Source organism: Carlito syrichta, unplaced genomic scaffold, assembly GCF_000164805.1.
Source record: "Carlito syrichta isolate Samal-C Ts95f unplaced genomic scaffold, Tarsius_syrichta-2.0.1 Scaffold316500, whole genome shotgun sequence".
In the NCBI taxonomy this organism is placed as follows: Eukaryota; Metazoa; Chordata; class Mammalia; order Primates; family Tarsiidae; genus Carlito; species Carlito syrichta.
Genome location: NW_007260596.1, coordinates 544,970 through 565,067, shown reverse-complemented (window position 1 = coordinate 565,067; position 20,098 = coordinate 544,970). Strand labels below are relative to the sequence as shown.

Below are 20,098 nucleotides of genomic sequence, written 5' to 3'. Positions count from 1 at the left end.
GTTCCTTTTCCTCCACATCCTCACCAGCATCTGTTTTTGTTTGTTTTATTAATGATGGCCATTCTTACAGGGGTTAGGTGGTATCTCAGTATGGTTTTGATTTGCATTTCTCTAAGGGTGAGTGAGGCTGAGCACTTTTTCATGTGTCTGTTGGCTGCCTGTATGGCTTCTTTTGAGAAGTGTTTATTCATGTCTTTTGCCCACTTTTTAAAGGGGCTGTTTGTTTTTTTCCTTTTGGCACATTTGTGTTCTTTGTAGATCCTAGATGTTAGGCCTTTGTCAGACTTACAGTTGACAAATAATTTTTCCCATTCTGTGGGCTGTCTCCCTGCTCTCTTGATAGTTTCTTTGGCTTTGCAGAAGCTTTTCAATTTAATGAAGTCCCACTTGTCTATCCTATCTCTTATGGCCTGGGGTCTTTGGGTTTTGATCAGGAATCGGTTGCCAGTTCCAACTTCCATAAGAGTGTCTCCTGCATTTTCTAAGGTTCTTACAGTTTGAGGTTTTACGTTTAGGTCTTTGATCCATCTAGAGTTAATTTTTGTGTATGTTGATAAGTAGGGGACCTGTTTCAATCTTCTGCGTGTGGTCAGCCCGTTTGCCAGCACCATTTACTGAATAGTTTCTCCTCTCCCCAGTGGTTGTTGCTGGAGGCTTTGTCAAAGATGAGTTGGTTGAGGAATTGAGGCTTTGCTTCTGGAATCTCTATCTTGTTCCATTGGTCTGTGTGCCTGTTCTTGTACCAATACCAGGCTGTTTTGATTACTGTAGCCTTCTAGTAAAGTTTGAAGCCTGGAAGTGTGATGCCTCCTGCTTTTTTTCTTTTGGTAAGGATTGTTTTGGCTATTCACGGTCATTTATGTTTCCATATAAATTTCTGTATTGTTATTTCCAGGTCTGAGAAGTGTGATGTTGGTAACATTTTGCATTGAATCTGTAGGTTGCTTTTGGTTAGGATGGACATCTTAACAATATTGATTGATTCTTCCTATCCATGATGGGATATTTTTCCATTTGTTTGTGTCTTCTTGGATTTCTTTGAACAGTGTTTTGTAGTTCTCATTGTAAAGGTCTTTCACTTCTCTGGTTAGGAAGATGCCGAGGTATTTCATTTTTTTGGTGGCTATTGTGAATGGGATTGTGCCTTTTATTTGGGTCTCTACCTGCTTGCTGTTGGTGTAGAGAAATGCAACTGTCTTTTGCACATTTACTTTGTACCCTGAGACCTTCCCAAAGTCCTTTATCAGTGCAAGCAGGGTTTTGACAGATTCTCTTGGATTTTCAAGGTATAGGATCATATCTTCAGCAAAGAGGGATAACTTGACTTCCTCTTTTCCTATTTGGATACCCCTGTTTTCCTTCTCTTGTCTAATTTTCTGAGCTAGGATTTCCAACGCAATATTGAACAAGAGGGGTGAGAGTGGACAACTTTGTCTTGTTCCAGTTTTCAGGGGAAATGATTCTAGTTTCTGACCATTTAGCAATATGCTAGCTGTGGGTTTGTCGTAGATGGCGCTTACTATTTTGAGGAATGCTCCTCTATACCTAGATGTGTCAGGGTTTTTATCAAGAAAGGATGCTGGATTTTATCAAAAGTTTTTTCTGCATCTAATGAGATAATCATGTGGTTCTTGCTTTTACATCTGTTGATGTATTTAATGACATTTATGGTGTTGCGAATGTTGAACCAGCCCTACATCCTGGGGATGAAGCCTGCTTGGTCATGTTGGATGATATTTGAAATGTGTTTTCGGATCCGATTTGCTAGAATCTTGTTGAGGATTTTTGCAATTATGTTCATAAGAGTTATTGGCCTATATTTCTCTTTCTTTGTTGGATCTTTACCCGGTTTGGGTATCAGTGTAATGTTAGCTTCATAAAATGATTTGGGAAGAATTCCATCTCTCTCAATTGCCTGGAATACTTTCAATAGGATTGGTATCAGTTCCTCCTTGTATGTTTTGCAGAATTCTGCTGGAAAGCCATCCAGTCCAGGGCTTTTTTCTGTAGGTAGTTTTTGTATGACAGAGTCAATTTCCTGGGTTGTTATGGGCCTATTTAGTGTCTCAATGTCTTCTTGTTTTAACCTGGGGGAGTTGTGTGATGTCAGAAATTCCTCCATTTCATCTAGGTTTTCAAGTTTGTTCCATATAGGTGCACATAGCAATCTCTGATAATCTTTTGTATTTCTTCGGTGTCAGTTGTGATTTGATCTTTTGTATTTCTGATTGTGTTTATTTCTGCTTTTTCTCTCTTTTTCTTGGTCATTCTGAGTAGGGGCCCATCAATCTTGTTAATTCTTTCAAAGAACCAGGTTTTTGTTTTGTTGATGTTTTCTATGATATTTTTGTCCTCTATGTCCTGTATTTGGGCTCTTATTTTTGTGATTTGGATACTTCTACTAAAGTTGGGGTTTTGGTGGTCTTCTCTTTCTAGCTCCTTTAGGTGATTTGTTAGGCTCTCCACTTATAATCTTTCCATTTTCTTGATGTGTGCTCATAGAGATATGAATTCCCCTCTTAAAACTGATTTCATGGGGTTTTTGGAAGATGTTTCTTCATTTTCATTTGTTTCCAGGAATCTTTCAATTTTTTCTTTGATTTCAGTGTTGACCCAGTTGTTGTTCAGCATCATGCTCTTTAGTGTCCATGTCTTTGTGGGTTTTTGGGGGAAATGTTGGTTTTAATGTTTATTTTTGTTCCACTGTGGTCTGAGAATGTGCATGGCAAGATTTCAACCTTGTGGAACTTGTTTATGCTTGATTTATGGCCAAGAATGTGAACAATCTTGGAGTATGTTCCACATGGTGATGAGTAGAATGTATACTCTGTGATTGTTGGGTGTAATAATCTTTAGGTATCGACTAAGTCCATTTGGTCAAGTGTCAAGTTTAGGTTTTGGATCCCTTGTTGATTTTTTGCTTCGATGAGAGAGAGAGACAGAGAGAGAGAGAGAGAGAGAGAGAGAGAGAGAGAGAGAGAGAGAGAGAGAGAGAACACAGAAGGTAGAAAATTATTCTTTTTAATAAAGAGAACATTTTCTAGAACTGCAAGACAGGAATTTTCAGATTGATAGGGCCTACTTGAGTTCCCAACAGAAGGAAAGAAAACCGACACTAAGACACTTGGTTATACAATTTATTCCAATAGTGACAAAGAAATCCTAAAACTTTTCAGTGATGTATGAACAAAAGATAAAAAATGAAACAAAATGTCTTCCTGACAGATCACAAAGGAATGTAAATCAGATTGTTATCAGACTACATGATACTAAAAACCAGGGAAATTCTCAAAAATGTATATGAACTGCACAGTCTTCTAAGTTGGGAAGATTCTAAGTTGGGAAGATTCTAACTTGGTCAGTTGAAGTTACCCAATAGACGGTAGATATTATTATTTCTTTCAAAGTGGCAAGATATTGGTCTCAGATATTTTAAGCTCTGTTAGGAAGTTATCTTGCAGGACAGAAGATGGGCCACCTCCACAGATACTGGTGACAAATACAGAGTTCATGCATTTGGCTTACAACTTTTGACCTTGTCCATCTGTGAGAATATAAGGCTGAGACTGAGAAATTGTATAGATACCATCAGACCTAGCTACATAATTTGTGGAGCCCAGTGTCAAATGAAAGCAGGAAAAAAGGAAGTTAATGGTACTAAAATATAAAGGTTTCTTTACAAATATCTTATTACTTATAAGATGTGATAGGAGTAAGAGCAATTCATGAGTAACAATGTGAACTTGCAACCTGAAAAAAAATTATATTTTGGTGTCACAATTGTATATAATACTATACATAATAATGTTTTATAAGCGATATCTTAATTGATAATAATGCTTTTTTTCTGACTTGCTTTCTGCAACTTCATTTATGAGGTCATTGTAATTTATGCTATTAGCAATTTCATTTTTAAGAGTGCAAGTAATTTTTGTTAATTTTTAATTTTGAGAAGGATCTTTTTGCTGATACAACTATTACTCAAACTGTTAAGAGTATTTTATAGACTCTGACAAGATTGGGATACACGTCTAATACATTATTCTGAAATACACATTTTCGTGTACATCTAGAACTGATGTCTCTTGAAGAATAAATTTTTTTTAAAAGACCTGACTCTTCAAACAGACCAGTTTTGTGTAAATCTGAATTTAAACTTATGCAATATCATTTTCACGTTTCCCTTGACATTTCCTGTAACTTTTTGAGTCTTACAAGAAACTGGAAGTAGCTTCATGCTTTGTATATAATATAAAACACCTGTCATGCAATTCCATGGCAGTCTTCCTAATGCAGAACAAATCGAGGGATTTCAGCTCCTTACTCAGTGCTTTTCTACATATGTGGGCAATAAGCAGATACTGCTTTATTTTAGTTGTAAGGGTTTGTAGCAAGTATCATCTCTTTCATTCTTGGGATAAGTAGATTATCTAATAGTTTTTGACTTAGCTGTCTGAAGAATGATATCTACTAAGATAAGGTGGGCATTATCCCTATCAGTATCATCTTACAAGAACTGATCAGTTTTACCTAGTGTGAAATAAAGTTCCATGAACAAAGACTGCATTTTGAACCTTAGTCTCACATACACGGGTCTCTTGACACCAGGTAGAATAAGCAAGAGAGTGCAGTTCACCCAGCTCTAGTTGTCTTACCAGGACAGTCACTGAAAGCCAGGAGACGCTTGCCTCAAGCTGGTAAAACAGCTGCAGCAGCCCCAGATCCTGTCATCTCTCACAGTCAAACCTCAATTCCGGACATCTTAACCAAAGCTCATTGTACCTTGCTGATTCTGAACTCCAATCCCTACAGCCAGTAGAGTGTCTTGCATGTATGTGCTCAGATCTGAGTATTTGCTTTACCCAAACTGTATGGATCAAGCATTGGAGAGGTATGGTTCTCAAAATACTTGTTCAGGAGAGTAGAGTAAAAATAGATAGGGCAGTGAGAAGTGACAGATGTTCTTCCAAGTAGGGGCGGTGGTAGAGGCTGTGGCACTCTCTTTGAGAGTGTAAGATGAGCGCAAGATGAGAGAGTGGCTAAAGCTTTACACACAGATTATTAGTCCCTAGAACCAGTTTGTCACCTACATGTATCAAATCACAACATTTGGCAACTATTAATTTTATTCAATGCTGTATTGCACATGGTTCGAGGGGAAAGGTTGAGAGCCATGATGAGGAACACGAAACACACGATTGTACTGCATCAAATAGACAATGCTTCAGGTAGAAGAAATAATAGTCTCACTCAACATTTTAATTTAGACTCTTGGATTAGTGTTCTGAGTGGCTGTTCTTAATCATTATTTGGTTTTCTACTTGCTGAAATTCCATTCTCATGTTTTATGTTCTCATTGATCAGGTATTGTTCAGGTTTTATTTTTCCACTAAAGAATGATTCTGGATTTCAGCAAAACCAATTTTAAAACTTTCTGCCAACAAAGCTGTTGAGGAAATTCACACTTTCATTTTTGGTCTGCAGTGGTGGTGCCTTTCTCATGATCATATGGGACAAGTATTCAAATAGAAGAGCTTCGATGTCTTTTCTTATCTTCCCATGTCCTTTAATTTCAGTTGCTGCTAGGTGTCCTGAAGCCAATGCTTCCCTTCCACACTGTCAAGAGAGAAAGAAAATACGCCTTCATTGGCTACTGTCCTTAGAATGGCTTCTAAAACCAAGCAAGAAAACCACGGTGATCTTGGCAAACAAACAATTGAAAAGTACAGGTGCTGGGAGTGTGCACAGCCCCAGAATCAATAAGACTTGGGAGGAGAGGGAGTTGGAGAACAAAGAAAGGTGCTTTTCATTCAGAGAAATTTATTTCTTGCAAATATTTGCGATCTGCAGCCGATAGCACACGGGACCACTTGGCATTGTTTCCCGACAAAGGGGAGGGCTGGCAACGACGAGCAGATGCTTGAGTGGACTGTGGCGTGAGGTGCGCCATCCATCAAGAAGATCAATATTGACCCTTCTTGTATCTTTGTGGTGAAAGTTTGCTCTTCTTAAAAAAAAGTTGGGGGTTGTGCTTTAATATGTAGTGTATGGGTTCGACTTCAGGCACCAAATCAACAGAAAGCAACATGGTCTTCACAGAGAGGAATCAGTACCCTCCTCCCGGCCTGGTGACAAGATGTAAGGTGTTTTAAGGAGCAAGAGGTTCCTGGCTCATGACAGGGACAATCTTTTCTCCATCCATCCTTTGTCATTTCAGTTAGTCATACTCTGAGGAAAGGCACTATTTGAATATAATACTGCATTTCAAAATATGTCTTAAGACATAAATGAATTCCACTCAGTTCGACTCAACATATATCCATACAGTAGCATGTCTCAGGTAGTAGGAAATGTGCTGGGCATTGAGGTGGCCAAGATGAAGAAGACGAGAGTCACTGCCTCAGCTTTTTGGTGCCTCAGTTTCCCTAGTTTGTCATACTTAGACCACAGAGAAGCAAATATTGTAAGATAGGGCACGGTGGGGAGAGGTAGTTTAATGACAATTCATGTCCAGCCTCCTATACTATAGAAAGGTCTTTGTGTTTGGCCATTAGATCGGAGTGTGGTCTGCATCTTTAACCTGCATACAGATCAGCTGGGACCTTGCTAAGAAACAGATCCAGATTAGTAGTAGGTCTCGGAACAGAGAATCCTAGAGAATCTCCTTATCTAGCAAGCTCCCAGGCGATGTTGGCGTTGCTGGTCCCTGGGCCACATTTTGAGTAACAGGAAGCTGCTTATTATGTGTATCGACCATCTGTGATGACTGTAGATTGTGCATTGCCCGAGCTTCCTCAGACATTTCAAATCGAAATTGGCATTTTAAAATGTTCTCCAGGTGCTATTCATGCTTGGTGAAGTTTGAAAACCACTGTTCAAAGATAAGAAATCACAGCACTGTTAAGAAGGCGAGTGCCATATTTAGACTTGGGGTTTAGAAAAAGAACATGGAGCCGGGTTCGGTGTCTCAGCCTGTAATCCCGCGCCTTGGGAGGCTGAGGTGAGTGGATTGCCTGAGCCCGTGGGTTCGAGACCCACCTGGGCAACTTGGCGAGACCTCATCTCTACAATAAATCAAAAATCAGCCGGGCGTGGTAGTGCGCGCCTGTAGTGCCAGTTACTTGGAAGGCTGAGGTAGAAGGATCGCCGGAGCCCAGCAGTCGAGGCTGCGGTGGCCGGGAGTGGCCACTGCACTCCAGTCTGGGCGACAGAGTGAGACTCCAACTCAAAAAAAAAGAAAGAAAGAAAGAAAAAAAAACATGGAAAAGAGAATTTCCTGGAGGTGAGCTTCAAGCAGGCATGTGGATGGCAATGATAATGGGTGGCAGAAGGCTGTGGAGGAGGAATGGGTTTGCAGGACATTGAGAGGGTGGGGTTGACAGGGTTTGGTCATACATAGATCTGGGGGACAAGGGAGGATGAGGAGGCCAGGGTGACCTTCTGGGTTCTGGGTTGAACATCTGGACTGTAGGTTGTACTGACATTAAAATGGGAAAGCAGTATGGTGTGGAATTAAGAGTGTGGGCTTTGAAGTAGGAGGGAGTGGATTTGAGACCTGCTTTCAATACTTCCTACTTAGATATCTTGGTATACTACTTAGTTTTTCATCTGAAAATGGGGATAAAGGTTGTTTCAAGGTAGCGGTAGCCCCGTGTCCAAAGGTGGAAACAGGAATACAGAGAGGGTATGTTGCCCTAGCTCATATGTACAGAGGGGAGTGGAGATGAGATTTTGATGTGGGCATTTGCGATTCCACTATTATCTTTGAACTATTATCTCCAAGGTGGTCCATGAGAAGATACTCTTCAGGTGGGCAGTGGCACTAACCAAGTCAGGGAAACAGTTTTTCTTTCATTACACTTTCTCCCAAGGGTCTCTCTTAGTATGTATTATTTCCGTGGTACTTCTTTTCCTTTACAATGGCAGAAATTCCTTTCCTTTCATTCCTCTTGGCTCATTGGTGATGATTTTTTAAATCTTTCACTTAATACCAAGCAAATACAGAAATAAAGAAAATGCTGGAAGCCAAAAAGGCATATAAATTAAAGGTTTCAGACACTATCTCAGTTAATTTTCCATGCCCTGAGACTGGTATAACTGGCCTGGGTCGCTCAGTTCCTAGTTTTTTTTTCCCCTGTCATTTAAGAGATATGTGTCCTTTTAAGCTTCTATCCCTGCCTTCCTGGTCTGTAGTCATGGCAAAAGGAGAGTTCCTACTCTGATGTCCTCAGAGGACCCCCTACTTAGCTTAAAGCTTCTGGCTTGAGACACAATCCCTTTTCTCAGGGAATGGGTCGAGCTGGGTTGAGTGCTTTGGCTGTGTGACGTATTAAAAAGAAAACTTTTAAGTATGATCCTATTCCTCATGTAGGAATGGTTTAATATCTTACAGACCCAGTAAATTAATGCAATCCCGAACACGTAATATTCATAATATCTTAACAATACTATTTATTTGATAATATCCAATATTTCAAGCAATGATATTTATGCCATATCCAAATTGATAATATTCAATTATATCTAAACAGTAAAAATTACACAGACACTAATGGGTGATGGGTGTTGGTGATATGTTTCCTGGGTTATTTTAAATTCAAATCAAATCAGATTATCCTTATTTATAACCTTGTTTTGTGTTACTTATTTAATATCTTTGTAGATTTCCCCTCTTTATTTTCTATTTTGGTTATTTTAAGGTAACAAAGTCTAACTTGAGAACCTTCTTATCTCCATCTTCTGAACCCTAACCTCTGCCCTGCCTCTCCACCCTCTGGCACACTGGTTATTCTCTGCACTTGGAGTGACCCTCACCTAAGACATCTCATGGCTGCTTCCTCTCTGCCTGTGAGTCTTTGTTCCAGTTGCATTTTATCCGAGAAGCCATCTCTTACTCTTATGCACGAATTAGAGCACCACCTTATCATTTTCCCATGTCTTTGCTTGTTTTTCATCTTGACAATAGAAAAAATCACCTTCCAATGTATCATAGATATGTTTATTTTTTGTCATCTCCACTAAAATGTTAATTTCATGAGGGCAGGAACTTCATCTCTAGTATCCTCAGAGTCTAGAACAATGTCTGGCATGTAGTATGGCCCAATAAACACTTTTTGAATGAACACAAAATAAGTTAATTAGCCTCTTCAATGAAACACACAGGTGACTTGAGTCAGCTGTGATAGTATTCAGGGTTCTTTCATTTAAAAAATAAAGACAAACGCTTTAAAATGTTACTCATTTAGGGGTGTAAGAATAGTAGATGGCATGGGGTATTTCTGAGCCACAGATCTAATTTTATTTTGTGCATTTTTCTCCTCTACCCTATAGCACAGCCCTCATCATGCAAGAACTGCCTTACCCTGCTCCCGATTCATTTCTCACATGAAGAATTTCTCTGAATCTCTTAGTTTTGGTAGTCAACGCTGTCTACGTTTTCCAGGTACATTAAGAAATAATCCTAAGAAACACTGGAGTTTCTAAAAAGTACTCTGAAATATGTAGTTTGCTTATCCAATTATCAGCTGAAGAACATTTGGGTTGTTTCGGTTTGGGGGATGCTGTCTTGGAAGTTTCGTTAAGTTGATGAAAGTGTTCTATATCTTAATCGTGATAGTGGTTACAAGTCCATATACTTGATGAAGAGAGTGAATTTTACTGCATATAAATTATAGGTTAATAAACCTTTAATAAAGTATACTTTAATAATATTTTAAAAGCTTACATACAAATTTTTTTTTCAAAATATGAGCATAGGAAAGATGAGAAAAAAAAATAAATGAATGAATGAGAGTAACCCAGGGTTGAAGAGGGCTGGGGTTATTTAAGATACGGAGATCAGAGAGGAGCTCTCTGAAGAGTTGACAGTCAGCCTGAGATATGTGTATTTGGTGTGTTTAGAAAAGATAAGAAACCAGTGTGGCCAGAATAAATAAAAAATGGGTGTGAACTGAGATTAAGAGGCAGGCAGGGTCCACACTATAAAGAGCTTTCTAGGTCACAAAGAGAAGAGTTTGGGGATTTATTCGAAGTCAGTGGGAGGCCATTGAAGATTTTACATAGAGCCATACCCCTTCTCACTTACTTTTAAAAATGATCAAGCCGGGCTCGGTGGCTCAGCCTGTAATCCCACGCCTTTGGAAGGTTGAGGTGAGTGGATTGCCTGAGCCCGCAGGTTCGAGACCCGCCTGGGCAGCGAGACCTCATCTCTACAATAAATAAAAAAATCAGCCGGGCGTGGTAGCGCATGCCTGTAATTCTGGCTACTCAGAAGGTTGAGGCGGAAGGATAGCCGGAGCCCAGCAAGTCAAGGCTGTGGTGGCTGGGAGCGGCCACTGCACTCCAGTCTAGGCAACGGAGTGAGACTCCAACTCAAAAAAAAAAAAAAATTAAAAAGAAAAATGATCACGCTGTTGTTGCTTGGATGCTTAATTGTAGAGGGAAGGAAGGACAGGGAGACGTGAGGAAGCAGGGAGACCACAGGAAAAGTCCGAGTGAGAAATGAAGGGGAGCCAGATGATGGTAGTGATAGCGGAGATGAAAATGAATGAGTGAAGTTCGGAAATAATTTTTAGGTGAATAGAACAAATAAACATTGCTAATGCTTAAGATATGAGAGCAAAGAAAGTTATTCAGGCTAGTTTTTCATTTTTGTCTTGAAACAATCTGGGTGACGGTACTGCCATTTACTGGGTTAGAGAGTGCTTGAGTGAGGACCATTTTTAGAAAGGAAAATAGAGAGTAGAATAAGATCTGATGTCCCTCATGGACTCAATCACAAAGTCTGGGGCTTTTGGAGATCGCCATCTTGATTAGCCTGGATCAATTGCTCTTATCCCTGAAATGGCTCCTTCCAGATGCTGCCCCCAGCCCACTGTTTCATGAATAACTCCAGTAGTCTCATAACTTTGGAGTTCTTCTCATTTCTGTTCTTCTTAGGACTTGATTAAGCAAATGTCACCAAACTACAAAGATGCCCACAATAATTCATTGGCTTTTTGAAGGTATGCCCCTTTGAAATACGTTTTTTCACTCCTCCACCAAGAAGCAGAGTTTATTTCTCTACCCTTGGATCTCAGCTTGGTAATGTGACTTGTTCTGGCTAAGGGGATATTGGAAAATATTACATAATAGATACTTTAAAGGGCTTGTGTACTGAGGCTTGTCGAGAGCCCATCCTTCATTCTCCAAAGGAGTCCAAGCTGCTGAGAAGCACAAGGCTGTCACCACAGCCAACAGCAGACAAGTGAGTGAGGCCTCTGCTAGACCAACCTGTCTGCCAACAGTGAGACAGGGGAGTGTGCTCATTCTTAATCTTCCAGCTTGAGCTGTGCTGACACAGAGCAGAACACACAGAAGAAATGCCCAGTCAACCCGCAGTACCGTGGGAAATAATAACTTTTTAATAAGCCAGTTAAGGATTGAATTGGTTTATTATGCAACGAAAGCAAACTGATACACCACTCAGAGTTTCAGTGGTGGTAACCAACCTCAGACCTACCGCTGCCTAAATTTAGTCCATGAATAACCGTATGCTCTGACCTTATTTGCAAATGAATGATGGAGCAAATATAGCACTGAGTCAAATTGGTCAGTGAAAGCAATTAAAGCTGAGCCACAAAGGAAGCTTGTTGAAGTTTTTGGCCAAGATTGACTCCGTGTTACTCCATCGTCAGTGGGGCATCAGCTTCTGATTTTTCTCTGCTGGCTCTGACCATGCCAGGTCCAGGATGATGGCAATGATCAAAGGAGTTTTTGGAGTTCTGAATGGTGGCTGAGAAGCTGAGACTCCCTGCAGAAGACAGACAGAAATTTCCTCTTGCAATGTGCTGAACTGTTTGGCTAAAAGCTCAAATCTACATTTACTGAAAATAACAAGTAGGGATTAGATTGCTGGGTTTTTTTTTTTTTTGAGTCGGAGTCTCATTCTGTCACCCAGACTGGAGTGCAGTGGCTGCTCCTGGCCACTGCAACCTTGACCTGCTGGGCTCTGGCGATCCTTCCGCCTCAGCCTTCCGAGTAGCTGGAACTACAGGCGCGCGCTACCACACCAGGCTCATTTTGATTTATTGTAGAGATGAGGTCTCGCCGAGTTGCCCAGGCGGCTCACGAACCCGCGGGCTCAGGCAATCCACTCACCTCAGCCTCGCAAAGGCGCGGGATTACAGGCTGAGCCACCGAGCCCGGCTAGATTGCCGTTTTGACATGAAATAAACCAAATCTGGGTGGCATAAAGAGAAAATGGAGGATTATAAAGTGAAGGCTAATTTCTTACCAGCTGAATAGAAGTGAAAAAGGAGACAATACTCTTTACTAGAGCTGAACAGACACATTCGAGTGGGCATGCTTAGAGAGGTTTTATTTGTTTGTGACTTTGAATAAAGGTCTGAGCTGGAGGAAAAAAGTCATGAGTCATAAGGAGGTGATAAGGAATTCTTGGGAGAGCAAGAGATGATTAAGAGAGGGGAGAAGATATGAGGGTTGAGACTGTAACTCAAAAGAATGATATTTTAGAGTCTTAGAAGTGAGGAAGCTGAGAAGGCCCATGGCTTAGAAAGGTAGGGAAGGAACAGGAGCTAACTGGAGACATGGTGGCTAGAAGTGCCCAGTCTGGAGCTGGACTTTTGAGTTTGAATTCCAAGGTAACCAATGACTAGTCGTGTAACCTTGACTAAGTTACTTAACTTCTTTGCACGTTAGTTGCTCTAGGTTAAACTGGGGATACTAATATGTCCAACTCATTGGGTTTATTGTGACAGACAAATGTCACAATACAGTTAAAGTTCTTGAAACAGGGCCTGGCCTGTATTCAGTGTTCAATAATCATTAACATCATTGTTACACATTCAAAGGACCTCATGAGTTTCAGTAAGAAGAAAAAGATAGCATCAAGTACTAAGGGAAGGACATAAGAAATGTACTAAGAACACTCATTTAATGTAACACCTAGGATGTCGTGGTAACACTGGCAAGCCCTGGAGCTCAAACTAGGCTGCTGACACTTGAGGAGCGAAGGGGAGATGAGGCTACCAGAATGCAGACTTGTTACAACCTTCAGCTGTGTGACCTTGTGCAATATGTTTAACCTCTCTGGGCCCATCTCCTCTGCCATAAAGCCGTAGGAAGAGGGGATCCAATGATCTAATATGCATTTTAAAAATATTTTTCAGTCAACTAATGAGAACTTGGATGGTCAGCTAGCAGAATGTGGTAGAAATGATTTTTTTCAGATGAGAGGTTTAATGACCAGCCAGAATGTAAGGCATCTCACTTATTTTCCTTGGTGCTGCTGTCTTTGGGCCAGACACACACGAGTACAGATGCAGAGGCATACAAAGCTGTATACATTAATGTGCACACACACAAGTACACACAAATACAAATCATGCTCTTCAGAGATCTATATGCTAAGACTACACTTAAGTAGATTATGCTACAGACCACAGATTCAGCCCACATGAACACCCTCCATGTTCTGGGTGCTCTGCCAGGCATTAGGGGACACACAGATAAGATCGTCAGGGTGATTGTCCTCAAAGAGGGAGATTAGAAATGTACTTAGGACAAGGTAACTGGCTGATGACGAGTTCTGTGATACAGTTGAGCAAATATTTATTATTTTTAAAAGATTTTATTTGTAACTGCCACATAATAATTATACATATTTTGGGGGTGTGGTGTGACGTTTCAAAACATGTATACATTGTGTAATGATCAAATCAGGGTAATTTGCATATTCATCCCTTCAAACATTTATCATTTCTTTGTGGTGAGAACATTCAAAATCTCCTCTGTGGATATTTTGAAATATACAATACAATATTGTTAACTATAGTACCCCTACTGTGCAATAGAACACTAGAACTTATGCCTTCTATATAGCTATAATGTTGTACCCATTGGCCAATCTAACACATATTTAGAAACACTGACTCTGCACCAAGCACGCTTCTGAGTACTGGGGACAGTCACAGAAAAATATGGTTCAAGTCTTTCATGGGTGAGGGGAATATCAAGTTATTTCTTACCGGGAGGCCTCATAAACTTTCAGATTTCTTATGAATGACGTTTACTGATATCAGCCAGTCTCCAATGTCACTGGGAAGGTCTCCAGCTGCTGGCCTCCGTCTTTGCAGTGGGGTGGGGACCACAGCTGCAGAACAGGAGCAGATGGGAAGCAGGAAGGTGAGAGGGGAGCCAAGATCTTGTTACCTGGGCTAATCCAGTTTCACTCGGAAGCCCTCAGCCTCTCCTTCCAGCACTGAAAGCCACGCACTTCTCATGTCGTTAAGTATGCTTCAAGAAGGTTTCTGTGACTGTTACCGTATACCAGCGTTCTTTTGGCTCGGATAGCAGCCTCAACCCAACTCATTCTCTGGGACTCTCACAAAGATCAGAGACCCCTATATTATAGACCACAGAGACGACTCGTTGCTTCTCCCAGCTAGCATAAGGGAGAGGAAATGACTTCAAATTGTCTTAGTCCTTTCAGACTTCACACCCATTTTCAGAATCACGTTATAGCCAACTGCAGCTGGATGAGCCTGACTGGCCTTTGCTGGGTAACTCCCTCTCCGATTCTCTGACAATTTCTTTCTCTTTCTGTGGCATATCCAAATATCCCAGTTTCTTGCACATGAAAACTTGTGAGAAAACTCTCCAATGCTGACAGGGCTCTTTCAGGTTACTCACCCTCCTGAGGAAATGGTGGCTCCCACTGGAACCTTGAATACTCTCGTACCATTCTCACCACTTTCTTGCAAAGGGCTTGGGGTGGGATTTGCCATCCCTCCCGTTGGTGAAAACCACCTTTCATGAGTTGACAGAAATCTGCATTTGGGGGGCAGTTTCCAATCGTTCAGCTTTTGGGGGGAAACGATGCAAAGAGAAGCCCAGGGCTTAGTCCTTGGGAAATTCAGGAAGTGTCTCCCAGAAGGGGAGGGCGAGCAGGACATTTGTCAAAGTGCCTGTGCTGCTGGTCCTCACATAAATGCTCTTTCTCCTTTGTTCCTGCTGAACTCTGAAGAATACAACTCAAGCACAAAGCAAAGGAGCTACTGGCAAGTGAATGCAGCAGTGTTTCCTAATCCATGTGGATCAAAACATGGGAGTTTTGATTCTGTAAAGAATCTTCCTTAGCATGCTGGATTAATCACATGGATTAAAACAACGCAGTCGCCTTCCCTCACTGGTGCCTCCTAGCCTTTGTACTGTCCCCACCCCCGCCTCTTTTTTTAATTCTATGGAACTCTACGGGAACAAAAGGAGTAGCATTTTCTATGGGTACCACAGCCATTGGGCCACTGGTCTAACCCCTCCAGAAGGTGAGCTCCCTGCCTTTCTCAGTGTGCGAAAGTCTTGTTTATGCCTGTATAATAACTTCTGTGCCCTAGGGAAAACTCAGGGTGGCTTTTGGACTCCACATTTTGTATAGTTTTGCTATGAGTGAAAAGTAGCACGTTGAAGTTTTTTACATACAAACAAAAGCAAAGCCTAAATGAACGGCAGTTGGTACCTGGTGACTGGGGCCTTGATAGGTGGGTGTATGTTTGTCTCAACTCTGCTAAGCTTGTTTATCTTTCATAAACCAGTATCACTCTGTTTTCTGGGATAAGACCAGTTGGTCTGTGTCTAATTAAACAGCAATAACAACAATAAACATTTCTTGAACTTGACGATGTGCCAGACATTGTTTTAATACTTTACCTTAAGTATCCATTTAATTCTCATAGAAACTCTATGGGGCAGTCATATCATCCTCCCCATTTTCTGGCAAAATAAGTGGTGGTGTTGAGACAACTTAGATCTGGTGCCCTCCGAAGCCCGTGACCACAACCACTGCGGTTATTCTTCCTTGCCTGAAGCCTGTTTGTTTAAGTCTTATTGAACAGTGCCCTCAGCCATTTGATTCATACTCTCATTCTATGTTTTAATGTTTCTTAGTGCATTGTGCCTATCTGAGTCCACAGTTGCTATTATTCATGAGCTGGAAAGTCCTTATTGAAAACCACATAGGAAAAAATAGCATAGAGGGAGAAACAACACAAAAGCAGGAGAGAAAAAAAGCAACGTATTGAAATAAACCAGAAGATATAGATGCTTTGATATCTGGTCACTATTTGTTTCAGTGCTATTATGATAGAATAAAGATATTTATTTCTATTTCTCCATACTATACTCTTGCACAATACAATGATGATGATTTCTCTTCTCCTCCATTCTCCTTTCTTCCATAATAAGAGTGTGTTTTTTGTTTGTTTTGCTGAAGCCTACTTGGCCTCCTCTTCCTATTTACAGGTAAATAGTCTGCTTTCACCAGTTAGAGCCTTGACCTTTCTGATGCAGATCAAAATAACGGGTAAACCAAGAACCAGAAAAATATCAACAGTAAGAGAAAAGAAAAACTATCATGTCAAATGGGACAAAGAGGAAGGGGCAGGTGTGGTGGTAGCGGGTATGAAGGAGGGCTTTAGGGAGCTTGGAATGGTAGAAGATGGGGAAGAGAAATGGGGGACAGCTGTTGTACATATGGGAGAGAGAATGAAGGGGAAAAACAGAGGAAGAGGAGGAAGGGGAATGGGTGACGGAGAGGGAGAAAATGAGGTACAGTTAAAAAGAGAATTTTAAGACCCAGAGGATCTCGACTCATTCTATAAAAAAGATACCTGCACATGCACGTTTATTGCAGCATTATTCACAATAGCAAAAACATGGCACCAACCCTACTGCCCAAAGTGGACTGGATCAAAAAATGTGATGCATATATATGATGAATATTATGCAGTCATAAAGAAGGACAAAATTATGGATTTCGCAACAACTTGGATGATTTAGAGTCTGTAATACTCAGTGATCTATCAGAGAGACAAAGAACTGAGTACCACAGTCTCACTCATAAGTGGATCCTGAACGTTTATCATGATAACGTTTATCAAGAAAGGGATTGGTGGTAGTGGGAAATTACCAGGGGAGAGAGAAGAGAGGCACCCAACATCAATAAGGGTACCTGATCTCAAACCAGGTGAAGTGGGGACCACAGGGAGACCCAAACTTTACCTGTACAAGGACCACTTGTATACCTAATCCTGAATTGTGCCTTACATCTTTAAAATAAAATAAAATATTATTTAAAAATAGATTTGTTATATCTAATGAATGTAAATATTCTTAAGTATTTCCTCAATTGACTGAAAGCAATATTTACGTTGATCTCCAATTAGTTTTGAATGCCAGTTAAAGTCTATCTTACTGAGACCTCTAGGTACATCTAGGCAAGACAAGCCCATCAGTAGGCTCTACTTAGAGGTTACACATCTTAAAATCTCCAGGTTGTGTGACTATGTGCTACCTGACTTCTTCTTGATTTGATGTCAGAGTTCAGCCCCATTATGAAACTATGTGAGAAATGTCAGTTTTTTTCTTCAGACATGTATGAAGTAGCTCATATATATATTCATTTTTTATTCAAAATATTTGCTGGAAAAAAAATCCCTCTTGCTCTCATTGGAGCTATATGTTTTCTGGCTTTCCTTTGTTTATCATCAGGGGACATGAAGAACATATGGCAACTACCTCTCAAGTAATGATCATTCGTATTTTTGATATAGGTGTACATAAGATTTTTTCTCCCTAGTCTTTTATTCTTCAGGTTAAATATTTCTAAGAGGTTTATGCTTATGGTCATTTCTTCTGAGGTCAGTGGCTCAGACCAAGTCAAATTCCACTCCTAGAAGTGGAAAATATTTACATTGAAGTCAATGGTTTGTATCTGAGAAATATTGGAATTAAGTTAGTCTATTAGGTAGAAATTCAAGAATGAAATGATGATGACTCCTTTAGGAACAACTCTCCATGCATCTTTCGTATCCTGAGAGCACTTATCAAAACTAATAGGGATGTAGTAAATCTTTAAAAAAAACAAGCTTGTGGACAAAGGTGATGGAAGTGTCACTCTTATCACTTATTACCAATGACTGGCATATTCCAACCCAATTCACCTTTTCATGAATTCATGACAGCAAAGATGAAAATATGTATTAAGACATGAAATTAGCAATATTATTTTGAAAGGTTCCTAAAAGTCAAGGCCAGCCTGTTGGGCTGTTTCTTCAGGATATGATATTTTATTTAACATATTCAGAAACACCAAGTGGTATTATAAGCGCTGACACTGGCTGGAATTGGCCTTTTAATGATTATTGCGTCCACTCCTCTCTAAAATTTATGCTGTCATTTTAATGACAATCTTAATAAAGACTATTGAAAGACAAAAAAAAAAAAAGAAATTCTGATTACCTACTCTGTGCAGACCAGCAGTGAACAAGACGTGGTACCTGCCCTTGTAGAGGGCAAGGGGAGGAAGCAAAAAAACAAACTATTAAGATATACAAACAATGCAATGATAGATTGTGAAAGAGACTATAAAGGAAGTAATCTTGGAGCAACTCCTTGTAAAAGTAACAATAAACCTGGATCTGAAAAAGAAGAAGGACCTAGTTATATGAAGAACTCTGGGGAAAAAAAAGAATGTTACTAATTTTTAGGGAAATGTTTGTGAAATATATATATTTCAGTAAGGTTTACTCACAACTCTTTTTAAAAGCAATGTATTCACAAAATTCAATAGAATTTTTTTGAACAGTAGAGAGAAAACGGATGGAAAAAAAAGAATGCTATCAAAGATGTGTGGGACAGTGACGAAATGCTAATATTTGCATTGTTGGAGTTCCAGAAGGAGAGTAGAGAGAGTGTGGGACTGAGAAAGGACAGAAATCCCCTCTTATCTAAGGGGGGATCCATTCTTTTTTTTTTTTGAGTCAAAGTCTCACTCTGTCTCCCAGACTGGAGTGCAGTGGCTGCTCCCGGCCACTGCAGCCTTGATCTACTGGGCTCTGGTGATCCTTCCGCCTCAGCCTTTCAAGTAGCTTGGAACTACAGGTGCACGCTACCACATCCGGCTAATTTTTTGATTTATTGTAGAGATGAGGTCTCACCAAGTTGCCCAGGTGGGTCTCGAACCTGCAGGCTCAGGAAATTCACTCACCTCAGCCTCCCAAGGCGCAGGATTACAGGCTGAGCCAAGGGGGGATTCATTCTAAGATGCTCTAGTGGATGTCTGAATCCATGTATAGTACCAAACTCTCTATATACTGTTTTCTTGTATATATACATACCTATGATAAAGTTTAATTTATTAATTAGACACAGCAAAAGTTTAACAACAATACATGATAATAAATCGAACAATTATAACAGTATGCCAGCATCACTACTCTTGTGCTTGGGGCCATTATTAAGTAAAATAATGGTTACTTGAACACAGCACTGTGATGCTATGACAATAAATCTAATAACCAAGATGACTACTAAGTGACTAATGGGCAGGCAGCATATGCAGTGTGGATACATCTGACAGAGAGATGACTCACCTTCCAGGTGGGATGAATTGGGAGAGCATGAGATTTCATTGTGCTACTCAGAATGGCACACAGTTTAAAGCTCATGAGTTTATTTCTGGAATTTTCCATTTAGTATTTTTTGGACTGCCATTAACTGTGGGTAAATGAAACCATGGAAAGTGAAACTGTGGATAAGGGGGGGACTACTGTGTTTAAAGAAATAATGGTTGAAAACGCTCTAAATTTGATGAAAAACAAATCTGTACATTCGAGCTGCTTAGTGATACCCAAATGAGATAAACTCAAAGAATATACACCGACACACTTTAACTAAATTCTGAAATCTAAAGATAAAGTCAGGGTAATCTATTGCCCTTAAATTTCTGGTGAAAGTTAAGAAGAAAACACCCCATAGAGATTTAGTGTTTTATAGACAGGGAAACAGTACGGTGGGGAAATTACATAGTGTTAACTGGTTGTATCAGTCGGGTCCAGCAAGAAATACTTGGTACAGTAAAAGAAGTTTCACAGAAAATGATTTAGTAAAGGGACAATATGCAGAGAGGTGGAGAAGACTTAGGGATCCATCAAGGGTTAGTGAAGCATGCAGCACCAACAAAAATGGGTGGCCATTACTCTTCCTAGGTGTGGTCATCAAGAGCTGTCTGCCCCACAGGAGTTATACCCTAGAGGAATGTGAC

At 40.3% G+C, this 20,098-nt stretch overlaps 1 protein-coding gene across 1 annotated transcript in view; it reads left to right on the top strand.

The window, feature by feature from the left end:
* CUNH12orf42 (chromosome unknown C12orf42 homolog) overlaps window positions 1–20,098 on the top strand; it is a 91,578-nt gene that overhangs the window by 24,384 nt on the left and 47,096 nt on the right. The window contains 1 exon segment of the mRNA XM_008074598.2: window positions 9,331–9,442. Within this exon segment, the coding sequence (XP_008072789.2) occupies window positions 9,331–9,442 (112 nt within the window).